The 26844-nt window shown below is 39.9% G+C and overlaps 2 protein-coding genes across 6 annotated transcripts in view; both read right to left on the bottom strand.

Moving 5' to 3' along the window:
• DOK7 (docking protein 7) overlaps window positions 1-20483 on the bottom strand; it is a 60486-nt gene extending 40003 nt beyond the window's left edge. The window contains exons 1-5 of one of the 3 annotated variants that reach the window (XM_026792626.2): window positions 20021-20477; window positions 19849-19894; window positions 17513-17758; window positions 13084-13284; window positions 6575-6694 (exon numbers count right to left, since the gene is read on the bottom strand). In XM_026792626.2, the coding sequence (XP_026648427.2) occupies window positions 6575-6694; window positions 13084-13284; window positions 17513-17758; window positions 19849-19894; window positions 20021-20074 (667 nt within the window). In that variant the 5' untranslated portion in view covers window positions 20075-20477. Of the gene's footprint in view, window positions 1-6574; window positions 6695-13083; window positions 13285-17512; window positions 17759-19848 lie in introns of all 3 variants that reach the window. The other 2 variants (XM_005485684.3, XM_074541630.1) reach the window with 2 other exon arrangements.
• A 1827-nt stretch (window positions 20484-22310) lies between these two features.
• The window catches only part of HGFAC (HGF activator), a 40776-nt gene continuing 36242 nt past the window's right edge, over window positions 22311-26844 (bottom strand). For 2 of the 3 annotated variants that reach the window (XM_074541633.1, XM_074541632.1), the window contains exons 13-14: window positions 26345-26493; window positions 22311-23977 (exon numbers count right to left, since the gene is read on the bottom strand). In XM_074541633.1, coding sequence (XP_074397734.1) covers window positions 23807-23977; window positions 26345-26493 — 320 coding nt within the window. In that variant the 3' untranslated portion in view covers window positions 22311-23806. The remainder of the gene's footprint in view (window positions 23978-26344; window positions 26494-26844) is intronic. The other variant, XM_074541634.1, reaches the window with a different exon arrangement.

Genomic DNA, 26844 nt, shown 5'->3' on the forward strand with positions numbered 1-26844 from the left:
TGGATGTTCAGACAGTCATTAAGTTCAGATGTCAGAGATAAAATAAGCAACCTGGTGGCTCTCTGTCTTCATGTTTGAGACAAGACAAGTTAGGACGATATAAACCACTTCTAAAATGTACTGTTATGGATTTTCCCCATATATTTTAGTGAGCTTGCCATTCCAGCTGAGATTATTTCACTGAAGGCAGCTCATTATATTCCAAAAAAAAAAAAAGCAGAAAGACCAAAAAAAAGCAGAATGTGGAAGTCTCATCAGTAAAACAGGCCAGTTTCCTCTAAATAATTTTATTTCCAGAAGGCATAACAATAAAACCAGATGTTGGAAGTAATAATAACCATTATCCCAAGAGAAACCTTACAGATCCCTTCAAATAGCAGTGATGAGTCTGTCATTCTCAGCAGTTGCAGAGGATAAGGTCTGCTAACTTGTTCATCATCAGAAACTTCAGTAATTCTTATTAACACACAGGGAAAGTAATTAATGACAGCAAAAACAGATTAGCTTCCTCACAACTGCTGCACTTGTATATCTGATCAAATGGGCAGCAGAAGCAAACCACAAAAACACTGAATCATTTAATGAAAGGAAAAGAGGATGAAAAAGGCTATACATTGTTGTGATTGAATTAGTAAAACAACAACCAGTTGGAAAGATTAAAGTTTCATTTTCACCCCATGTCTTTTATTTTTAAAAGACATGGTTTTAATATTGTCAACACAGCAGTCAAAGCAAGCTCATAACCAGGGGAAGGAGCACTGCCAGCTCAGCTGAAGCTCCATAGGAGCTCCCTACATTATCAACTGCCCCAAGAAACAAACTGCCACATCTCTCCTCTCTAATCATATTCCCTTTCTGACCTGTCCTAGGTAGGAACAGAAATGACAATGCTGAACTTTCTAACTTTTCTTTCCTATGTCAAGGAGGTTTCCATCTTTGGCAGTCTGCAATCTGGGTAAGATGAGCAGAAAAACCAAGATACACACAATCCACCTTTAACAACAAACATTGGAACCCAAGGGTGTTCTAACAGGGACAAGGCAACAATGGCCATGACAAACAAGGTCTGTGACCTCTGTGTGTCCCAGCTCAGACAGAAAATAGGAATGTTTGATGTGGATTATTTTGTTAGGTGTCCATTCCTAGTTACACTGCAAGACAGTTACATTAGGCATTGAGTACCTCAAACCTGTGTGACTGCTTACTCAAATGTAACCCCCAGTGCTTCCATATGGACCTCTTCCAAAGGAAAGCACAACATTTGGCCACCAGCACCTATGGTGCAACCCAGACATGTCCATGCAAAGATCTTCTCAGTAGCATACAGCGTTACAAGCTGCTGCCTATTTTTTTAATGTCCTCTACTCCAGTTACTTTAGTGTATCTAATTAAATTCCTTATGTCCAAAAAGGTCCCAGAAAGATGTTCTACAAGCACTTTAAGTATAAAGTTGTCATAACAGATCAGCAAGTTGGTCAAACAAAGATGCAAACAGACACTAATCCTTCTCATACCAAAGAATTGTCAGTAGGAAAGGTCCTTTCACTTTCCTCAGAACATGACTACTTGACAAATACAGATGAATACAGGTTTGTGAAAGATTAAGCAGAAAAACCTTCCTCAGCAAGTTCTAGGAAATACCTATTGAAAACTTCAAAACTTGACAAACGTACAGTCTAAGTTTTAGGTAATTACCTATCAGGCTTATCAAGTCTTTGTTTCACCTTGAATCTTCTCTGCTAATAAGCCAGACTTCCATGGAAAACACCCACAATATTATTTCCCAGAAGTAACAGATTCTTGTACCAGTATTTTTGGTTACAGATGACCAAGCTCTAATCAGGACATTTTCCTACAGGATCTGACTATGGATTGAAGTCACTGGCAGCCACTTTTTAGGGACCAGTCCTCATTGGAGTGCATAACCTATGACCTCCCATGAGTGCTGCTGTGATAACCCTTTTTCTAATACATTTTTTAGGCCATAATACCACAAAGTTGGATTTGTTGGCATCATCCTCTACCTTTAGCATGCCCAATACACAGCCTCTAAATTACTGGATGGCAAATTGCCACACTAGTAGCCCAGGGGGACAGAAGCAACGTGACCGGTACTGAGCCAGCTGTCCAAGGAAGTTCCAACAGCTTCTGCCCACACTACATCCGAGAGCAGCTCCAAGAACAATCAGTACCTTCCTTTCCCTGTTAACAAATGGATCCTGTCTTGTGATTCATTCAGGTCCTTCAATTAATAATTTTTTTATCATTTTCCATCAAACATGTATCCCTTGCTATGAAGAAAATCATCTTCTATGTGAGGCAGTCATCGAAATCTTCTTAAATGCTGCTTTGGGGCAAAGGGGAAGGATTACATCAAATTTAGCTGGACTAAAAATGCCTCTGCTGGAGATTTTATTTTTACATTACGTTGGTGGGTATTCATTAAAGCCACATCAGCTGCTCATCGTGGGAGATTTAGAATATTTTGGTAACATAGGAATAAAGTGTCATAGTAATTCAAAGCTCCAAGGCTGTTCAATAAGCACCTGTCAGGAAAAAATGTATCCAGTCAGTCAGCAGCTACCTAATTGATTATATGCACCTTTAAAATGCAACACTGGTTAATTACTTTGTTAAACAAAATTAAATAAGTTAGGCTGAAAATCTCTCTTTTCTTTCTTCCTGTGTAACTGTAGGCACATTTGTAAATCAGGCCTGGACCCTCACCTTCTAGCTAACATCTCCAAACCTTGTAAGATGTCTGGAGGAATGGAAAGATGCCCTAAAGGTTTAAGGAGGATCCATTTGGTACAAATACTTCAGAAGGCAGCCACAGGGCTTTCTTGCAATGGCCAAAGGTGTATCAAGCTTCAACAAAAAAAAAAAAGAGCATCAGATGGATCCTCAGCAAGCAGCAACTGTACACCCTCCAATCAGTCACAAAGCAGCCTGAAAAAGCTTCCAGAATTAAAAAAAGAGCATCCAGACTATCAACATCACACCTGGGGTCTTTCCAGACTGCAGGACTAGACTGTCACATAATCAGATATAGAGAGTACTGATCTGCCCATTGATCAAAGATATCCCTGATGGGCTCTTGGGCCTTTGCTGTGCTCAGGTTTGGCATTCAATGTGAATCTTGCTAGTGAAAAAAAGGAGTTCAACACACACCTGATAAACAAACATTTCTCAAATAATAAGCATGCAATTCAGTATAGATTACAAACCAAGCAATCAGAGATTCATTACTAAGTCCATATCTAGACTTCTGTGAAGACAGAATGCAAATTCTCTGGACTGTTTTTTAAATATCTCCTCAAGGAAAAACAAAAAAGAGATCATACTAGTAGCCAGTTACAGCAGCTCTCTTCCAACTAATAGCTGCGGAAAACAAGCCATCCATAGCCATCACCCATTTGAGTCCTTTATTTAAAATATTACACTTCCTAAAAATATCTACAGATACCTATACCTACATGACCTTCACATTCCCATCTTCTATTCTTTGGGGGGGTTTTATGAGACCTGATCAGGCAACTTTTAAACCATAAAACAACTAATTTTCTTTTCCTCTTCCAATTTATTTTGGGTGTACACATAATAGAATTATTTTTTTTTATTGTGAGAATCGTAATTTAATTCATTTCCAAAACATCACAGAATAATTCAGGTTGGAGGGGATCTCAGGAGTTCTCTCTGACTGGCTGCTCAAATCTGCTCTGCTGAGAAATTAGACCAGATTATGGTACTTTGCAAGGGTAAGTCAAGTTTATGAGTTCCACTGCACTGGATTTTCATTGCATATTTTATACATGACATCATAAAATATGTACAGCAGTCATATATCCAAGTGATAAGAACATCATGCTTTTAAGGAAACAAGGTATTGTTTTTAAAACTACAATCTTGAAAAGAAGATGTGAATATTGTCCTTGAGCAAACACCCCCTGCACACCCAGTTTACAAATTCCATTGGGATACTGGCTGTTTTACATTTGTTTAAGAATCACTATGGCAAGTAAGAAAACTGATCATTTTTCAGTCTTCTTCAAACCTGTACCATCTCCTATTAATTTCATGCTAACACATAAATATTTCAGCACCTTTTTGAACCATATTGTTGAGTTGTTCATACATTAAGCAACTGGCTTCATTCATTCATCCTTCCTACAAAGACAAGGACAGACTACATTGATTGCATAACATCTACAGATTATATCTGTGCTGTGGGAGTTGGTGTCCAACACTGTCACTGTTACTGCTTTTACCACATTACATTCCTTCTCAGTACATCTGCCCTTTGTGTGTTTTCCTTGCTTGAAAATACCACAGTGCTTCAAACATATCATGTTTAAGTTGGAAAGGCAAAGGCAAGATGCCAAATTCAAGTAGCAAACTGTGAAGAGAAGGTTTCTCTAAAAGCTTTTAAATTGCACAGAAGCAGCATATTGCATACATAAAGTACAGTTGAAGCTGTGTAGCATTCTGCAATGCAGTAAATATGAATTACATAGACAAGAGGTTTCTTGGTAGAACCTCCAATTTGGAAGTTTTGATCTAGTTGCCTGAAGTGTACAGATAATTAACCTGTTTACAAGCTGATGCTTTCAAAGGTTGAGTGAATTTCAATACCTGACACATGGTATGCATCTGGTAGACTCGACCTTTTCAAGCAATACAGCACATTCTGTGTAACAACATACTTGATAAGGAAAATTAGTTTATGGATGAATCACCAGAACTGTACATCTGTGTGTGCCTTAAACAGATCTGTACAAGCTTCTGCATGGGATAATAAATAAAGAACATTAAACAAATATTTTTTCCAAGGAACACGTACATAGAGAGAAACAACAAACTGGAAAAGAAAAGGGTAAAATACACAGGAATGAAAGTTAGAGGGCTCAAGGTAGCTTGGATAAATAAAAGCAGAGTCTGCAATTACACGAGCACAACTCTTGACAAAACACTTCTCCTGTCCAGGGAAACGAGATTAAATCAAGTGGATGAGATTTTAATGGCAAGTACATCAAGCACAGAAGAGAAATGGAAAGACCTCAGGAAAAAGATCTTCTCTTACAAAAAACACCAAATACTCCCCAGGACACTCCACATCCACTTCATGCACCTCAGTGAGGTCAGGGCTCCTGAAGGAGGGAAGAGACTGTGGTATGTGGCACAACAAACCACAAACACCAGAAGTGATAACTAACATGTGAAAGCAGATTTACTCCTACATGCTTGCGAAAAATGAATCTGCAAAGATTCATTGTGCTAAAATTAAAATTTAAAATAATAATTAAAAAAAAAAAAAAAGACAACAGAATAGTTGTTTGTGGGCTTAATTTTTCCAGACAGAAATTTTTGTTTGACTAAAATTTGTTTGGCAAGACTTCGGGGTTGTACATATATATTTACATACACACATAGTTTTAGATATGCAGAAAAATGTGTGCAATAGCAAAGCTTTAAGCATAAACATTGATTTTTGTGTTTCTGTTGGTTTTTTTCTGTTTGCTTCTTTTTTTCAAACACTACAGTTAATTGAATGCAAACATATACCATCATACAAGAATTACTTTTTTGTCTACTATTCTGCTTGATTATTTAACTTGCTTCTGCCTTATAGCCATGAGAAAGACAACATGAACTGAGACTCATGTTTACCGAATTTACTAATTTTAAGTAATAACTTTTTCATAATTTATTTTAACAAGCTTCACATTATCTAATGATCTAATAAGCTAAAGATCTAATCTTTCCCATCACATTTCCTTCCTGCAATCTTAACCTTATAACAGCAATAAAACCCTGTTGAACACTTATTAACTGCCTAACACACAAACTCTAAGTATTCCACAAATCCCATCTCATCCTTCACCGTTCTTGCAACCTCTTCCTACTGTATGCCAGCACCAAATCAAAGACAATTTTCTGCAATTTCATTTCTACACTTTTGTCCTGTTTGACAGAGTCATTCTGACTCAATACTTTACTTCATCTGCTGAAATCAAAAGGAAATAGATGCCATCCAAATTCTTCTTTGAACACTGCAGTACATGCAGCACTTACCATGAAATAGGAAAAGGAATTTAATCCTCAGACATAAGGAAAAAAGCTCAAGTTGAAAAACTTAAATATGATGTGGAGGCTTGACAAAGTTTTCTAAGGCTGACAAGACTTAGAACTTCATTTTGGAGAAACTCAAAATGTTGCAGAAGTTAGTTTTCCATTAAACTATCAAAATAGCAATGCAGACATGGATCCAAGTTAAATGTCTAAGTTTAAAACTAAAATTTAGGATTCCCTTCAATTCAAATAGCCATCTTTTAGTACTGTTAAATAAGACAGGGTTGGAGTTAGCAATATAACCAGAAACATGAATGAACCAGAGCAGCAGGGGGAAACTGGGTACATCCAGTTTATAAATCTGTACGGTGACATTTCAGAATGAAAACCACTTTGCACCCTGCACACCCTCAGTATCTGCAAGCTGCTCTCACACCAGCAGCAGTGGGTGTGAGACATGACAAGCTCCTGCTTCACTGGGTTACTCTGGACTTCCTGTATTAACCTGGGAGCACTGGACGCAGACCAAAGGGGCCTTTGGTCGGGGAGATCCCGCGGACGATGCAGTCGAACAGAAAGCTGATCTGCTCCCCTTCAGCACAAGAGAGGAAAAAAACACCAGCCCCTGCAAGAAAGCACAACATAAATATGTATGGTTTTCACCTGAAAACACTAGAAATATATTTAGCTGAAGCTATTTATAATGTAGCGATCAAAAGAGTTTTAAGTGCAAGCCATGAAAAGAAATCAACAAGATATTCTCCTGGGAAAAGAAATAAAAAATTCAGGTCAGCACATACACACTATACCACAAACATACATATAAATTCAATAGCTATCTAATAATTCATGCTAATTTTATGACATTCAGGCAGTTAAAGTAGTGTCCTAGAACAACAGAATGGCTTGGGTTGGAAGGGACCTTAAGGATGGATCATCTACTTCCAATCCCCCCTGAATGTCAAAACAGACACCTTACTCTCAACAACTGTGCAAGTCTTTTGTTCTTATTTACCCCTAAAATTTTGGGGTCAAACTTTCCTATGCAGGAAGTGTCAAGAATACTTAAAGTGACTTCAAAAGAATGAACCAAGTTAATTCCACTTTTAACCACTTTTAAGCAAGAGGAGCTTTTTATATGCCAACAAATTAGAATTTGGTTATATTGCTGGATTATAGTATAAATTTTCCAAGACTAAGTCCTATGTGTCTATTATTAACATAATGTAACACAACTCCACAGGTTGTCATCAGATCTTTACCCTTTGCTCTATTCTGATATTTGCTTTCCATTCATTAAGAATAGCCCCAAGCAAAATTAGAATGAGATTCACTAAATAAACAAACAAGTTAGGAGCTCCATGACACATGGCCGCATGAACAACACAAAAGACTAGAAGGGCTCCACAGAACATTTTATAAATTGTCAGTCCAAATATAAATCACATCAGGGAAAAAAAGTTATCTTAAAACATCAGACAAAAGACCATCCCAGTAACCAGCAATTTTAGGGAAATAAAACCTCAATACCAGACAAAAAACGAAATGAAATTAGTATATAGACCTAGAAGAAGTGCTGCCACTTCACCAGAGCCAAGCATACTAGCAAACTCAAATATAAAATCTTAGACCTGCAGTAGGGTTTTGCACATTACTTTTCTTGTGACTCAGGCCCTAATTTGGACATGTTTGACTTCTGCATGTCTCTAGCCAATTCTGAGTTGCATATGTATTTTTTTCAATTTTACTCAAAGAAGCACAGCTGATCTTGACTAGAATGACTGCATCCCCATCACTTTCCAAACATATGCCCTGTCATTCCCAACAGAATACTCACATTTCACTTTAGAAATTTATACACTTTTGACAGCTTGACAAAGGGCTGTGTGATTCAAACAAAAAGGATCACATAAAGTGGATCACAACCCACAACACCTACTTGAGTAAATTAAGTATAACCAGCAAACTGTAAACCAATCTCTCTAGGAAAAACATATTCTGGTCCACACTCTTGTCATTCCCAATTTATGTCACATCTAAGTCTCTCCCAGTTCTGCTTAAATCTATTCAAGACAACATTGTTAGAGACATCTTCGTAACTTGATTTGTCACTCCACTGCATTTGCATCTCTTCAGATCTTACCTATCAAGAATTCTTCAGCCAGAGAAATATGAACCTGCCCTGGCTTCATGATCAGAGGCTATCTAGGAGAGTACAACACTAATCACACAGCCTGACAGATATGAAGGTTTCTGCTGGTCACTCACTTGCAGTCTTGCCCCATCTCTCCCCATCTTTGGGGATGCCAAAGGAGATGCCAAAATCAGAGAACATTGTATTAGGATTAAAAATCCTGACTGCATTGTATTCAGGAATTATCTGAAATTCAGTTTTTTCTTTGAGCTGACTTCTCCTCCCTGAACAGAGCACAGAGAGTCTACAGGAACAGGACCTTTGCATTCTATGCAGCAAAAGCAAGCAGGATATAGACACAACACAGCAGAAGACATTCAGGTCTCAAGCACAGCGATACACTGTGTGGCTTGATAATTCAACAGAATCCTACACCTCCCTGTTGCCACTCAGGGCAAAAAAAAGATTCCTCAAATGTTTCTGTACATAAGGAGTACATCTGGACCATTTTGTTCTTTTATCACCTTTCTTAAGAGTTACTTAAACTCCAAAGAGGCTCTACAAGCCTTTGACTTTAATGGAAACAAAGAAAGTAAATGTGTGTGTGTAAGCTTGCCACTTAACTCAAAGGATTTTTTCTGCAAATAACAATCAGTCATCTGGAAATCCCAAAACCAAATGTGATGACCTTTATATAACCAGTACAAAGAGTGTATGTCCATGTGCATGTGGATACAAATCCAACAGAAAAATACAATAATCTCTTTGTAGATTCTATTCTTAATTGCTGACTGACTCTCACAGGAAACATTTGCTTTCTAGTTTTGTTAGGTAGGACTAGATTGCAAGGGAAGAAAGAAGTCTGAGGGTCCTTGCAGAAAACATCAAGTGAGATGAATGAGTAGGCAGGGCTTAACTAAAGCATACATAAAAGCAAGTGATTACATTTCTTTTCTCCTTTCTTGAGAAAACGGAGAAATTCACAACTGGAAATTACATATCTCAGTCATGTGTTGGAACTGGTTTGGTGCACAGACATTTAGAAGCCAAGGAATGTGTGGCATGCACAATGTAATAGCACGCAGCTGTTCACCAGACTGAAGGGCTCACTCAGCTCTCTCCATGGCCTATGAGACTTGGTGAAATGCAGCCTCCAACCACTCGCATGAGACTGAAACACTCAGCCAGTCCTCTGTGTCAATCAGCAGTGAAGCACTGAACAGTCCCTCAAACATTCAGGACAAGTTGCCAATTTCATAAAACTTCAAGTACTACTTAATCTTGCCAATGTTGATTTTAACTGATCATATGGACAAACACACTTTAAAAATGGACAATAGCCAAAAATTACTTCAATCTCTGTAGTGTGTGTGAAAGTAGGGAGGAAGAGTCAGTTCTTTCCCATTAATTACTATTCCTAACATAGAACACTAGAGCCTGAAGCCTTTTAGCTGCAGGACAGGCAGGAACCAGAGCAGTTCATTCCATAGCAATCAGCACATCCATCCCAACCCAGCCTTGAGCAGCCCCTTCAGAAGGGACCTCACACTGCTCTTCTCTGTGGGGAAAATGACACAGTATTCCTATTATTGCCAACTAAGATATGGGCATGACAACTAAAAATAGATAAATAATGTTGGTTGCCTGCAGTAGGCCTAAGTAGGAGACAGCACAGAATATCTGCATATAGAGACATTTCAATCTATGCAAGCCAGGATTTTTCAAAAAATTCCAGATCTTGCCTGAGTTTAACCATCTCTACTCCTTCTTAATTTCAAACAAATGCAGAAGGGAAAACAAGAAAGGAAAGAAGGAAGGAAGTACCAAATTTTATCAAAGCACCAAAAGGATCACAGAAATATTCCCACTTTTCCTGCAATTAGCATTTGTTCTTTCAAAGGGCACTAAGAATCCCACAAGTTCCCTTCTTCAAGGAGATGCTGTCAGAAAATATGAGGCAGCTTTAAACCAGGCTCTGGCAGCTAATCCTGACGCACTTGAACATGGAGAGCCTGAATTCTCATGGTGTTAATGTGCCTTTTTATTACCCTCCTTGAATTTTTTCACACTGACCTCCAAGTGAAGATTCTCCTGGCAACTGGTCATTTTAACTGGTGCACACTAATTGAGCTGGGAACGTGGGCAAGTGAGAGGCTCCTTTTTTCCAGCCTGTTCCTCCAGGTAAACCTCTCCAAGACACCAGCTTTTTTCAAATGGTGTGTGACTAAGCTTCAGCTACAGAGAGAACAAAATTTTGGCCCAGAAAATAACTTATCTGCAGCTTTCAGAAGCAGAAAAAATATTTTTTAAATCTCTAGCAGTACAATTATGGTGTTAAGAGTAAGAGAAGTTCAGAATGTAAATGTTCTTCTTCCTATTTGTGAATAAACTTGTGTGAACCATCTTGAAAATGCACCTAGACTTAATGTTTGAAATCTCAGCATTATCTCAGATGGTTTCCCTCTTCCTGGAATGAGTACCAAAGCCTTTGGAGTTGAATTAAACCTGTACTAAGCAACAGAACATAATGAAATGTTATATCTTTATAAAAACTTCCGTGAGGAAGCACGAAACAGAAAGCTAAAACAAATTCATATCCTTTTAGACCTCAGTTCTACCACAGATATAACCAAAAAAGCTCTGCTTCAGTTTCAGGCTTCATGTCTTTTGTTATGGAGAGGCAATCAAACCACAAGATTACTGGTTCCTTTTAATGAGGTATTTATTACAGTGATATTTAAACCTTAAACTCACTAATCCTCTGCATTCAGACCTCCACAGGATGAATGTGAGCAAAGATATGGTTTAACCTGTAGGAAAGTAACATTAATAATAGAGTCTGCATAATATTATATTACACTTACATGACAGGGTAATGGAGAGTGCCCTTGTTTAGGAATTAAAACAACTTCAGTAATAACATATCAATTTTTTCCTGAACACTACTTGTTTGTCTCAAGAATTCCAGAGGACTGAGGTAAAAGCTATCTGAAGAAAGATGGTCCTTCTCTTTATCAACACACTTTTGACAAGAATAACCAGAGTTATATTTTAATTTAGGTTCTATTTTCAAAAAGCCTTTTCTTATAGTGGCAATATTAAATCAAGTGTTTAGACTAAACACATATTTAAATGTTGTTATGCCTGTGGGTATGTTTGACTGCTTAGTTAAGAGCAACAACTCCTTCAACAAGAAGGAGTTGAACCTGTAAAGAGTTTCCAACTGTGGCAGGCAATTTTCTACCAAATTGACTGTGCTGTTCTTCTCTCTGAATGCACACCTGCAGGGGAAAGACAAATATCCCTTCATGGCAACCGAAAGGGCTCAGCTACCAACACACATTTCTTAACAATGATCCACAAGGTAGTGGGACCTTTTCCAAGGCACTTTTCTAATTCTGTTTGCTTGTAACCTTAAAAAAATCAATAATTTCATATTTTTTAAAGTATGCACACAGGGGAGCTACGGATGATCCCGTTTCTCACCAGAAACTAGGGTAAGTTTAAGGGAGGAAAAAAAAGAAAAAAACCACCATAGATAATTCAGGTTCCATCATCTACAGTTCCTCATTTCACAGAATCATTGAGGCTGGAAAAGATCCTGACATAATCAAGTCCAACCTTTGACTGGACACCACCATGTCAACTAAGTGTCATGTCCAGTCATTTCTTAAACACCTTCAGGGATGCTGATTTCACCACCTCTCCAGGCATCTCATTTCAGTGCTTGACAACCCTTGCTGTGCAGAAATTCCTCTCAAAGCCCAACCTAAACCTCCTCTGGCACAGCCTGAGGCCACTTCCTCTCATCATATCCCTTGTTGCCTGGGAGAAGAGACCAATCCCCGCCAGGCCACACCCTCCATCAGGTCAGAAAGAGGTCAGGAATTTGGGTTTCCACTCCATAGAAGTAGAGCAGCCAGAATTTACATGCAGAGCAACAGTATGCAAGTCCCAGGAAGAATATATTTGGATTTGGATCAACTCTGAAATCTAATTTTTCAGTTTATTTATTGAAAAAAGTATGCAAGTCAAACAACTTCACATCCAAACTGGCAATCTGCATACCCATCTGTGCTCACAGGCCATCAATTCAGCATGGCTTCAAACTCTGCTTATGAAATTAAAACCTTATTAATAAAAACCTAATTATATGTTATTATACCTGTGCATTTATTAACCATCCCTTTCAGATCTTGTATACATTTTACCTGAAGTAAGAAATTGAGAAGTCCTAAATTGCCCATGGGAACAAGAGCTTTATCTCCATGTAAAGCTGTATCTTAGCTACTAGGCTGTGGAAACTAGCTTCAGCCTGCTCGCTTTCATTCTGACCCCAAATATCACATGGCTCCACCCCATAGTTGCAAAGCTGCTAATAGGGAAGGGACCAGAGAGTTGTTCTAACTTTAAGGAGTAAAAAGTCCTCTATGGGATTTAGAAATTAGCATTTAAAAAATGAGAACACTGATGCCGCCTGTAACCTCAAAGCTCCAGATCACTTTCCCCTCAGCAAACAACAAAATAATTAATCATAATTTAATAATCTGTACATTAAGCCATTTTACCTTATCTCTTGCATAACACAAGCCATAAAATGTCATTACCTTATTTTTGCTATGTATTCAATAGCAGCTTTTGACTAAACATCTTCTGGAGAGCCACAGGGCAATTTTTAGCCAGGACTGCACACAGTCACATTTCTCCTGAACACCAGGGTTGAAGCCTGTAGAAATCTACTCAGAACAGACCCTCTGATAAGAGGCTGCCTGTTTGATAAAGTAGCACAGCTGGCTCTGCAGTCTCCATTAGAAATGAGAGTGCATTTACATTTCTGCAAAAGGCAGCAAGCAACATTTGGAGGTTCCATTTGTACTTACAGAAGCCGCACCTGGTGCCCCCTTCGAAGATGAATCCGTTCGGGACAGCCCCGTAGCGCCGCAGATCCGAGAGCTTCCACTGCCCCATGACGCTGGGAGGAAGGTCTTTCACCAGGACAAGGATGTCATTGCAGAAATGCAGGGTAGCAGGCCCACTCTCTAGTTTTGTGCCAGGGGCTACAAAGACTTGAAATCTATGAACTACCAAATAAGGAAAAAAATATTACTACAGGATATACAAGTGTTGTGTGATTCAGCTGTGGTATTTGGACCAAACCCTGCCCACACCATGAGACTCTGGCATAAAGATCTACGTGGAGCTCAGACAGCGACATGTAAGTAGCTGTAAGGCCATTACCCTCTATTATGCCAGTTTAGGATTGAAAAAAATCCACCATATCTTGCTCTAATGCTACAAATGATAAAAGTTGCAATGCTACAATAATTTATCCTAAATCCTCCAGGCTAATCCCTATCTCAGATTAGTCAATCATCCAGCCCAGACTTCACTTACCTCTTCCATCCTTGCATCATTACATGGGTTGCTTTCTGTCTCCTCCTCTAACCTGTGGCTCTCCTTTCTCACATGCATACAATAAAAATAAAATGGTCCTCAAGGAGACCAAAGGCCAAGGCTCAAAGAACTAAACAAATCTCTCTATCACTGACTCATCTGCAACCTTTAATAAACTGCTTCACTTCCTCCCTAGCAGTAAAATGAGGAAAATTATATTTTCCACCTTTGTGATTATTTCATGAGTTGGTGATGGTAGATGCCAAGACATTTTATATTACTAGGAAACGAAGTGATGTATAAGTAACAAACACTTTTGGATGTCAGTTATTTTTTTCGTATTTCACATCCTGAATTTTAAAAGAGTGGAGAAATAAAAAGAAACACGTATCTCATTCAAGTTTACAAAATCTAGGTTCAAATCTCAATCCCAGTATCATCTATATTGCAGTACCCTTACCAAAAGCAGTTGTTCTAGGCTGGTCTTCCATTTTCTCTTCCAAGGCTATTGCATTCTGAATAATAAGTTACTGGGATCACTCAAATCTCAGTGTTTCAAAGGGAACAATTTAAGTGAGCAAGTATGCAATTCTCAAACAATTGTTTTGACCTCCACTACTGTTCTAGTTTCTTTCATATTGTGATTAGACACAAAAAAACCAACCAACAAACAAAATAAAAACAATAAACCCACAACAAATTTTTTAAAAATAAACAACATCTGTCTTGGTAGAGAGAAGCATCGAGACACTTATATTTCCAGAAGGAGGTTTTTGGTGGTGTTTATCAAGAAGCAACATAGACTTAGTCTTTGGTTATGCATCAAAGATCACACAAACAGCTCCCTGCCTATGAAATCTACTGGATAACTTCCAGGTACTCTCAGTTCTTGCATCAACTCTTCCTTGTTTCTTGCCCATGCCTCGTCAAGCATCACAAATTTCATCTGGGTCTGAGTCTTGCTTCTCATCTAACTGCTTGCTGTATTCTTAGTCACGATCTGAGCTGTAAGCCAACTCCTCATCTATGACATGCATTTGCTAAGTTCCCTGAGGCTCCAGCAGAATTAGCCACAAAGTCATTCGAGTGAAATGTGCAAGGAGACAGAGATAGATCTAACTAACCACAGCTCTGCTTACAGCCCTGCCAGCAGCACTGCTAGGGAGCAAATCAATAGTCACACCATGTCCCCTTTTGGGCACACAGTTGTTACGCAATCTGCTTGAACATCAGCTATCAAAAGGACAGCAAAACCATCATGATCAATAATGCTCAGAAAGCAATCTTTAATGCCATTTGTACTCCTCTGCCCAGAAGCTTGCTGGCAATTAAACCATGGGAGAAGCAGCATCAGGACTTATTCTGCTTCATAACTGAGGAATGAAGCCCACTCTTCACACGATCAGTTGCTGTTGGGAATTTAGCTGCTAAGGACTGGAAAAGTACAAAACTGTGGCTAATTCCAAGTCCTGCACCTGCACAGATAACAGTGTCCTTGAGCCTAGCTGTGGTATAATAACAAACAGTGAAAGAGGCATGAGAAAAGAGAGTGTAACCCCTAAGGAATGAGGATGAGTTAATGCTATAGTTTAACCAATAGATTGCTTGGCTTACAGAATATTCATAAGCTTATTATTTGCTGTATAAGTGTTTGATACTTTCTTCAATAAACGGGACTAGAAAGACCTGAGGGACCGGGACCGGGACCAGACCGGACCTGAAGGGCCTGTGATGAACCAACTGGTGTCCTGGTCCCCTTCCTTCGACAAGTTGCAAGTTACAACAGCTGCTGAAAACAAAGAGCTCCAGCCCAAGTTCTAGACCACTGTCAAAATACAGCATACCCAACTCTGAACAAAGCCAAAGTAAAAGGAAAAGTACATTTGAAAATAAAGCTTTTCCCATACACCACTTTCTTGGTAAATTGGAATATTTTTTCAAAATTCTTCCCAGCATTCTCTTACTCTATAATAAAATACTTCCCAGACTTCTCTTACTGTATAAAATAAATTTGTGAAGACAGACAGCTGAATATATCCCTGAACAAAAGGTACTACTTAAATCCATCACTTTCTTCAGCCCATCTTTTCTTTTTCACAGCTATGCACTGACCTGCAGTACACTAACTTCTCAAATAGAGTTGTGAGCCCAAGCACATTCCAGGAATTACATCCACCTCATCTGCTAAAAACTGAGAGAAAACACTGGGAACTCCAGTGTGAACGCCTCCATTCTGTGGTCCTCATTCAAGAACAGTGTCAGCTCCTTTCACTTTTTTTTTTTGCTTCCCAGACTCTGAGGTCATCTCTCCCTAGCCTATTTTTATCATCCAGCCACCTTATTTTCAAGGCACACAAAGGCACCCTTACTACACTTTAAGAAAAAATACCAATCACCATCCTCTCTTCATCATCTTCTCTCTTTTCTATTCCTCTTTACTCAAAGTAGACTCCCTTTGACTTTGTTCTCCTAACTGAACATGTACTGAAAGACAAAATTCTGAAAAAAGTTTCAATGCTTTGGTTTATTCTCCCACCCCTAAGACTTTTTGCAAATAACTTAACACAAATTATTGCTAGTTCAACAAATTACACTTGTTTTCTTACTTCTGCATTTCTTCACTTCCACACAGACACAATCTCTCCCACTTCACCTTTATTCCATGGCTGCAGATGTCATAATCCAGTAGGCTCTATTCCTACCTCACTCACAGCTTTCCTTGAAAAAAAACCTTTGCTTCTTTTCTATGTCCTCCAATCACAACCACAACCCTCACACCCAGACTGAGATTACTCCAGCACTACATCAGTGCAAGATCATAAAAAACAGACCTACCCTGTTATATTCAAGTACTCCTTCAGCTTTTAGGACAAGTCTATGCTATATATAGATCCCAAACCTAGTTTAAAAAACCAACCAACCAAACAAAAAAACTAAAACAAAAACACCAAACCAACACTGGAAGACTGTAGAGCTGTATCATCAAGGTGCACCAACCACTCCCACTACTCACGCTTGTATAGTTCAGCAAACCCTCTAACCTTTCCTGTTATGTAAGGCATCATATTTGATAGCCCTGAGAAGTACATCCACATATCTCACTTCTTATAGTTCTACACATTTTTACTGTAAAATTCCCAGGCCATCTTTCTACATATGTACTGCAAAGGAACGAGCCCACAAACCCAACAGATGGCAGAGCATATGTAACAAATGATAAAGATTGCTAATGTGTGTCTCCCACACACCTACCCTCCTTCCCTAGTTATGACTAAACAAACATAAGACAGATACTATGGATTACCAACATTATCCCTCTTTGTTCACCACAGTTCATTTGAGAGCTGCTAACCAAGAAAATAAAATAGGAGGAAAGAGAAAGGTGAAGTTAGCTGGAAAGAATGTGTCTGATGACACTCCTTAGGGCAAAGTCTCTTTCTGAAATGGCACACTAGCAGCAATGAAAATTATCAATGCAACACCCAGTAGGCAGCTCAGCAAACTCAGCTGAGCTGAGAATTGGCAAAGCTCAGAATTGGCAAAGTTCTACTCAGGACTTTGCATCTCTTAATTCAGGCTCCCCCTGAGTCCTTTTGCCAGAATCCCTGAGTCAGTTGTAGGACCACAAGTTTGATCACTTTGTTTCAAAGCTACACACCATCAGTGTCCAAATCAAAACCCCATGTTAAGAGCTGCCATAATTATCCATCAGTACTGGGTGGTACTGTAGCCAAAACCTATTGGAAGGGATACCTGCTTTAACATCTAAGGGAGAAAACAGTTTGTCCACTCTCAAATGAGTGACAATCTTGTCCTGAACTGTACTGTTTTATTTGCATTTTAGTTTCACCTTTCTTTGTTGTTTTTAATCCTGTGGGGGGAAAACCCAAACCAGAGAGAGAAGACAAAGGTTACCTTCCCCCAGGCTGTAGCGTATTCGCACATCCCAGGCGTACATGGCTTCCTTGCTGTCAAACCCCAGCATCACAACCTGGGACAGACAGATGATGGCGAGCGTGTGATTGAGGCCCTCGTAGGAGAGCCCAGGATCCAAGCCACAGATGTCCTCTAAGGTCATGCTGCTCCTCTCCTTATGCCCTTTTGCTCGCTCAGATTTATCCTTGTACACCAGCATGAGCAAACAGTCTAAAAGAAGCAAAACTGTCAGAGATGATGATGCAGAGCACAGACCATAACAAATTTCTCAGCACTCTGCTGCAATACAAAGGAGCTTTAGACAACTGCAGGATCAGCTTGATCAAGTCAATGTAAAACTCTGATTTCTTTTCCCAGCCCACCCCCAGGTAGTTTATAGTCCTTGTTTTCAGAAAGCAAACACTGAAGGTGTGTTTTAATGGTTAAGTTGCAGGCTATAAAAAAGGAGGTCAGCAATAAATCTTCCCTCTTTTATTCAAAGTCCAGTGGCATTTCAGATCCTCTCCTGAGTCCGGTGGGACTGGCTCATTAATTCAGAGCATTAGGAGCTATGCTAGGATAGCTGTTCACATTACAGACTCTAAAGACCGAGAGGCTATTGTTGTCTGTATTTTCATTAGAACATCCTGAACCACAAATGAAATTCTTACAGCAGCTCACAGATTACCCAGCCACTAAATGGCAAGCAGACTGTGCTGTGAGATTGCTCCTGTCGGCTCAGGTTTCCTGGTTAAATGCTCCACAGCAGCCATTGCTAAAAATCATTATGCGCCACACCTTCTTTTTTGTTTTTTTTAGTGTTTGCTTGTGTCACCAGTTGTGACCAACCCTTTTCCAGAGGTGTTTATTACACAGTAACCATGCAATGGCAGAAACCAGTTCAAGTGCCATGGCCCCATGGGGAAAGCAAGCAGTTCACAAGCAAACCCAAAAGGAAAGGGAAGTCACCTCTCCCACCTTTTGCATTTATGACAAAAGCAGCCCTCCTTCCCCGATATTCATTTCCTATCACACAGCACTCAGATGTAGATGAAATTAATGGTCAATATCAAAGCTGCAACATCCACAGCTTAAGCTGAGCTACAAACCACAATAGACAAAGACCCCCATGGATTTTATAAATACTGGGGCTGGTGCTCCCAGTCCCACTGAGGTGCCCTGCAGCTCTCAGCTGGGCAAGGGACTGGCAAAATCTCCACCCACAGAGATGAAAAAGTACTGAAAGACTGAACTGTCTGCTAACTAATGCAGAGCTTTGCATGGATTCCCAATTGTCTTTGTGCACCTGTTAGCAAAAACAGCTGCAAGCACAGTATTTAAACATTCTGCAATACAGTTGTGTGCCTGAAGAATGCCTATAGTTCATACACCAAGATAAGCAGGTCACCAGGGGCTTTTTAGTAAACCCAGCTAGATTAGCTAGAATAAAAATAGTATTTTTGAAGAATATTATCAGTCAGGCTCCACCATCTACAGCCTTCGAAGCTGGCTTACTCACAATGAAACTCAGGCCCATGTTCACAGATCGATGTACTAGCTCTATGATCAACAGATGCCCTTTCACTCAGGGAGGTTGAACAGATTTAGATGAAATGCAGGCATTTCAAACACTAAAATATTACTGTAACAACTCAGGTAACAAAGAATTACTAAGAATTACTACGCCCTCAGTCTTTCTAACAAGATCCAAGAAAATCTGCCAAAATCCATTCTGCAGCAGTGAGGATTCACGTTTTCCAAGTGTGGGCAACATTTAGCCCTAGAAAGAAGTACTTTTGGGCCCAAATGTTTTCCCTCTTGGGAACAGATGAGGAAACCTGAAGCCTGCTTTTCCCTCTGCAGCAGTAAAACATCAGCTCTGTGTAACGTTTTCAATTTCCCCTTCAGAAGCATGGAAACGATCTTTTTTTTTTCTTCTTAATTCAAAATGTCATTTTATTTTTAAATTGAAGTGATATTTTCTGTCAAAACACTGATCAAAAATAACTATCGAGCTTACAATGTCATGGGGTTTTTTTGGTGGTTTTTTTTTGTTTTTTTTTTTTACAGCCAGCAGTCACCCTGAAAAATTAAGTTCACCCTCAGAAAATTAAAATTAAAAAAAAGAAAGAAAGAAAGAAAAGAGTGCATTTGGAACCGGCACCAAATCCAATGCCTGTGCTTTGGAAAGTCACTTGAGTTCGTTCCGAGGCCGGACGCGGCTCCGGGCAGCGCAGCTCCGGGACGGCCCCGCCAGGGCTGTGCGGGCACTCGCCCCGGGGAGCCGGGCAAGCTGCGGGGCCCCGAGCCCGTCCCCACCGCCGGGCCCCTCTTACCTGCCACCGGGGAGGGCTTGCGCAGCACCAGCCACCTGCTCTTCCACTGCAACGAGAGGCAAAGGGACAGGGTTAGCCGGGGCCGCGCGGGGGAGAGCGGGCTCTCTCCCCTCAGGGCAAGGGGCGGCGGTCGGGGACCCCCGCGGGCCGAAGGGGTGCCGGGAGCGGGGACCTTTTTTCCGTCTCTCAACTTGACGTGACCCTCCACCACCACGGAATCCGTCATCTTCAGTCATGATTCCGGACAGCTGCGCCGGCTCGCTGCGCCCGCCCCGCGCTCCGGCCGCCCGAGGGGTCACTTCCAAAATAGCTTTATTAGGGCCCCGCGCGGGCGGGCGGCCAGCGCGGCCCGGCCCGGCCCCCGACCTGCCGACTGGGCAGAGGGGGCTGCGGACCGTCCCCAAGTCTCTGTTCATGTGTTTTACTTCTGGCTTGCGGGCGAAACTTGGATATTTTTTTTTAATTATTTATTTCCCTAGGGTTTCAGAGCGCGAGGCGCGGCCCCCGGAGCACCGCGGATCCGCTCCCAGCGCGACCCCCGCCCCGATCCGGCTCCGGACTTTGCCGCTGCCCGCAGGGGCTGCCCCGCGCCCGGGCGGCCGCAAAGCCCGCACCGGATTCACTGTCCGGAACGGGGCCCGCCTCTGGCCGGCCCGAACGCCCCCTTCCCGCACCTTCCTTACAATGCCCAATTCTCACTTTGCAAAAGTATAATTACAGCTCTCCTTGGCTCCCAAAAGACGCTGCCAACTACCCCAGATAAAAATACTCTTCTCACTTTTTTTTTCCTCTTTGCAATACAACTGTCACGAGATAACAACCCGCTTACACCAAACCAGAAACAGCTACAATTAATAGAATAAGATGTGTTAATGATGTCCTCAGATTTATTTTCACGAGCAATGGACTAATTAGAGTCCATTATTCCAAAAATACTCCTGCTGCATCTTATTTGATGGTAATTAGTCCTTCAGCTTTTTTTAAACAGCACTACAGCACATTTTTCTTTCAGTAGCATAATACAAGGGATTTTTTTAGATGTTTGCATTTATTTCTTCCTTTTAAATCGGTTGGTTTGCATGGAATAACATACAATTTAATAAAACCATCTTTTAAGTGTGTTTCATAATGAATTAGGGAAGTGTTTGTTCAACTGGCTTTGCATTCTAATTCAATGTCAATATAGAGTTAGGAAAAATATCAGATAAAATTTCACTAGTACATTTGAATCTGTTTTTCATTTTAACCAAGGCAATAATCACTTAAAGGGGGTGAAAAACATGGAGAATTAGTTTCCATGGGGTAATGCTCAACAGAAAGGCAGGGGGCAGATGCTGGAGTGCCTCATAGGAATTTGACTGATGTCAGGATGTGAGAGGTCAGGACATCTCCCAGCCCGGACATCTCCTTGCCACCTCTACTCTATGCTTGTAATAGTGTGCTAGTCACCTCACAGCTGAGGCTTAAATGATTTTCATTTAGTTCCACCAAGCCAATGCAGTCACAGTGGATAAACAGGCTGCTTTGAAAGCCAAAAATTAATTTTAATGCATTCAAAGTATTCAAATTAGAATCAGTTGGAGATCTGTCATTTAAACCTTTGAGGGCAGAAACCAGACCATTCAATATATTTTTTTAAGTGTGTTATTATTTGTACTGCTGTTGGTGTTATTATTTGTACTGCTGTTGGTGTGTACTGATACAAGCAGCATGGATTTTAAAAACGAGACAGCTAAAAAAACTCTACACAAATTGTCAGAAACACCAGTCCAACACCTTTCCTATCAAACAGCCACCTTCTTTACTGCAAGAGAAGACCAAGAGCATATATACAACATGAAACTGCAAGATCAAAACTGTGCACAATGTGGATACATATTAATTTCAAAGTGAAACTGAAGTCACAGAACAGATACAGACATTCAGGGTGGCTTCATCTTTGAGTGGAAACCTGTTCCTGATGAATCCCTTCCAAAGAAGAGAAAACAGCTCCTTCCTGCTGATGCAGTACTTGTTTCAGCTGCAGGTACAGTTAGTCCTGCCACATGGTCATATTCATTTTAGGGCATTAAGCAAGCCAGAATCATACTGGAAATGGCCAGGGATGCAGAGCCACACAAAAATCTTCAGCTTGGTTTGGAATCAATGTCCCAGAGGAGGACATTAATACTTCAAGCTAGTGTTTAGTGCCTCAGAAAAATAAACCAAAGGCTTTAATCCTGGGACTCACAGTATCCATAGCTGAAAAACATACCCAGGTGCTTACATCCGCCTCCTGGAAATATGTGTGACACTTGCATTAAACTGAGAGCACCACCAGCTGAAATTAACCCTTACAGAGAGATTTTCTGATGCCTTGCAGCACAAACTGGTATTGCATCTTTCTACCAGCTCTCATCCTCTAGAACAGCCTACAGAGGGATTCAAAGATCTTACTGTAACTTTATACATAACAGACTAAGTTCAAGAAACAGAGGGTAAATGTTTTTATTAAACACTTTACATCATTTATCTAGATTAGCATTGTTGTATATTTTTACTTACAGATGTAGGTTTTGGTTATTTTTCCTTTAAAAATCTCTTTTTACTGTAAATAACATTCACCACTACTAAGAAACCCATGAGGAAACTACAAACAAAAAACATATCTGAATATCTAGGCACCACTTTAAAATTCTATTACTTTAAAAAACAACTTTGTTTGAAAAACTTAAGAGAGTTCATAAATGTTCACTGCCAGGGGAAAAATACTTTTCACATCAACACCTAAATATACACATCTGACATGGCTAAAGGAGAAAAAAAAGAATTTTCCATTCTTTGTCGGACTTTTTCAGTTGAATAATTTTCTGTCTGTTTTTGCTCATACAACTGAATCCACTGCCTCTAAACATCTGTAATTATTGCAATAATTGCTTTGGTTGGTCCCATCACAATTCCATAGGTCATGACAGTAAAGCCTGTGGTTTATGATGTCACCAAATCCCTAAGGAAAATGTCAAGCTGCACCCCAGCCATCCAGTTGAAAAATCCGTTACAAGAAACCTCCTTTCTGAATTATCTAAATAGTTGAACAACTTGTTAGTACAAAACCTAAGACATCTTCAAAACACTGTCAAATCAAAGAAACGTTGAGGGATTTATCAGCAAGGTGAAGTGTTTCCATTGCTATCCTCAGGGCAAGGAGCAGATCACAGTCTGCAGAAGGTCCTGGCTGTATCAGCCTAAATCAGCTGCTCCAGATAACATTTTTCAGGAAGACTTTGAGCTCTCAGGAGGTGTTGCATTAACCTTGCTGGGAAATTGCACACCAGATTCAGCAGAGCTCTGAGGCACACTCCTGATTTTACGTCAGTGGAACACAGAAATATGTTTATATAAAAATATGCTTACGTGTTTGGTTGAAATAAAACCTAAACCCTCTGGTTTCTTTCCCCAGACTTGTTGTTGCAGTTAGCTGAGGAGCAGCTTTACCTACATTGTTCTCTTGCTGTCTCTTGCCCTGAGCTTCAAGCGATCATTTCTCAGGGAGAGGGAATTTCATTTTTGATTCTCGTGTTTATTTTTTCATTTCAACTGAGAATACAAGGACAATATTGTTGCAGGTTGGTTTGGGGGATGACAGCTCCACCAGAAACTGCAGAACACATCAAATCCCTTTTTAGGTAATCCACCAAGCTGACAGAGGGTTGCAGATTTTTGTGCACTGTGTCAATATGTTTGAGATTTTTTTAAGACAAATAAAGGCAGTCATGTGCATTGAGCAATCCACAGTTCTTGAATGATAGATCAAGGCAGCTGACATCAGATGGAGCAGGGCTGCTTTTGGTGGCCTGGCTTGGAACTGCTAAGAATTACCACGAGAGTTTTCATACCAGCTTATAATAAATTATATATGCCATTTTAATAAAACCAGAAGACTCCAGAACCCTGCTTCAAAGTTAGTATATTTAACTATTCAGCTAGTTTTTCGGGGGCCTATTTTCTCATTAATCCACTTGACATAGTTTGTCACTCTTGTGTATACTCCAGGTTTGTTGACTCTGCCGCAGCCATCTCCCCAGCTGATAATTCCATAGAGGTAAGAGATGTCATTTTCCTCACAAGCCAGAGGTCCACCAGAATCTCCCTGCATCAAAAGTAAGCAAAGGTTATCTAATTTGATATAAAGCAGTCAGGAGATCAGTTAGGGAAAGTCATAAATTAGGAATTATTGCATGAGATTTAAACTAAAAAAAAAAAACACAAAAAACAAACAAACAAACAGTTTACTGAAGTTTCATTATAGAAAGCATTTTTAGTCACATTTAAATATAATGGTGTTTTTTTAAAATTACACATTAACAAAAGTATTAAAATATCAGATTTTGTTTAAAAACATGAACATTTTAGATTCAGAGACCTACTGAGAAGCATGATTGATGTAGATAATTTTCAATGGAAGTGAACAAGCCTTTGGGGCTTGGCACTGTGTTGTAATATCAGCACTGCATGGAGGGGTTACATGGGGGCATTTGGAGAATTTCTCAATGCTGTTTATTGCAGCTTGCAGAGAACATGAGAGTTTTCAAAGAAAGGTGTTTCATACAGCCACACTTTGGGTCTGTGGGATACTGTAATTTTATGTGGCATATGGGGTTCTCTGTGTGTTTGAATTTGCTATTAAGTATTTATCTTGTCATTAAACCACAAACTGAAAAGCAGCCCAAACTACACTACAGCAAGGGTTAATTTTGAACATTTTTACTTATATTAAACCTTGAACACATTTAGGACAGGGGTTTTTATTATTTTTATTGTTTCTCTTAGACTGACTTTCTGGAGAAATTAAAATGTTAGAAATTAAAAATGTGACTTAGTAAATGGTACTAGTGAAAGCAGCTATCACTCTAATTATTTGAGACCAAGGAGAAATATATTTTTTCTTATCTGAAAATTCTTTGAGACCAAAATACATAAGAAAATTGTGTTGCCTTTATACTGAAGATTTCTGTGATAAGTGAAGGACATCAGATGAAGTCTTATTTGTATATTTTTCACAATTAGTCTAATTGATTGCAGTTTTGGCATCAGTGCACTAATTAAATGACAAAAGTTTCCAAGAAAATATTTTAAAAATAATCAAGGGAAACACATAGTCTGTTTGAAGTTTCTTGGTCTTGGAATATTTTTTATACATAACAGATTATTTACAGGTTAATATCCTAAGTGTACATTAAGAAAATGCAGAGGTCGGCCACTTCTGTTGTTACATTAAGAGGTCTACAGTATTTCTCCTCAGACCCCACTACAAGTCTGACAATAGGGAAAAATGAATTATTGATTCACTAATAATGACTTCATGTCATGAGCACTGTTCTTCAGCAATATCTGTGACTCAAAATCGCTGTTTCTCAGAATTTTGAGAATACACATACCACATGTCTTTGTACAACTCCTTTCTCCTTCCCTCCACTTTCTTTTCTCCTTCTCATTCCTGATTTCTGTTTTTCCAGGGCAGGTAGAGAGAATCAGCTGTAATGCTGTCTCTTATTTGCACTTCCTAAGAAAGGCAAGGGGAGCTGGGCAGGCAGGGTCATTTCCATCCCTCTGGCTCTGTGACCCCTTGCAGCCTCAGTCTCAGCCCTGGCCTTGAGCCACTGCTGGCTGCTGCCATTTCACTCGTGCCACCTTTCTTTGGATATGTTCATGACCTCTATGGGCCTTCCAGCACACAGTATACATGACATTCTTGCCTGCACTTACACTGCCAGCTATTAGCTATGTGCTGCCTTTTCACGAACTTATGTTAATAGAGAAAAACCCTCCTCCTTCAAAATGAGCTGTAGATGAAATCTGAAGTTTTATGTAAGGAATAATCTGATCCTTCATTTTAAGAAGACTCATTTATCACCACAACAATTCTGCATCCTTATTCAGAGCCGAGGTGTGACATAACTGAAAGTAGTGAGAGCATGAGGTCATTCCATGAAAGACTGAGGTTGCATAACACAGTTTCCTATTGACTGACATTCTACACCATTCAGTCACATCCACTATAGAAACCTCAGCTCCTTCCTCCAAGCCTCACCACTGCTCCTCACCTCCTACCCAGGTGTCCTTATTTTCCCTCAGTCAAGAGGCAGCAGCTCTGGGATTTGTCCCCACTCAGGTTCATGCTGGTTTTCCTGCTGGCACATCCCTGCCAGCTGGGCAGAAATCCATTGCCACCACCTGCAGGCTCAGCCAGGACTGGAGCAACACACCCTCCAGTGCACAGCCACTGCCTTAAGACAAGGTAGGAGGAATGTAATACCCTGCAGCCCTTCTGTAGAGCTTAATTGACATTGAACAAGATAAAAAATGAAGGTGGAAGCAGTCATATAAGGTTCTTTTCTTTAGGAATATTTCTTTTCTTTAGGAACGCTATAAAATCAAAAGTAAGAATTGGAACACTGCAACATTTACGACCCAAATACATTTTTCTATCACCTGCCTAGAGATGATCCAGCATTACCTGACAAGCATCAGATTTGCTATCAAAGTAGCCAGCACAGAACATATTTTCTGTGAGTTCTGTTCCATAAATTTCAGGACTTCTGCACTTCTCCTCCGAAATAAGTGGAACCAGTGTTTCTTGCAGGACATCTGAATAACCAGATATATCTTTAAAAAATGTCCCAAAAAGGAAAAGAAAGTCATTTTTATAGAACGTCAAGAGTGTAACAGGAAAACACAAAGCACAACACATTTAACACACAATAAACACATTTAACACCTCTCAGTAGTATTCATGTTATGGACACCGTCAAAATAAAATAATTTGTATAGTGATCACTTTCTGATCCTCCAGTCAGACTCCATAAAATAACTGTATTGCAATGTCCAGTCATTGATACATTTTGGCTTCTCTCATTTTCTAGAGACTCAGCAACAGTACCCCAGCATTCCTGTCCTCACTTCTATCCAGATGTGATAATAAATCATCCATTTTTCAAAGGCTCTATTACTTCTTTT

Source organism: Zonotrichia albicollis, chromosome 5 (genome assembly GCF_047830755.1).
Source record: "Zonotrichia albicollis isolate bZonAlb1 chromosome 5, bZonAlb1.hap1, whole genome shotgun sequence".
NCBI lineage: Eukaryota > Metazoa > Chordata > Aves > Passeriformes > Passerellidae > Zonotrichia > Zonotrichia albicollis.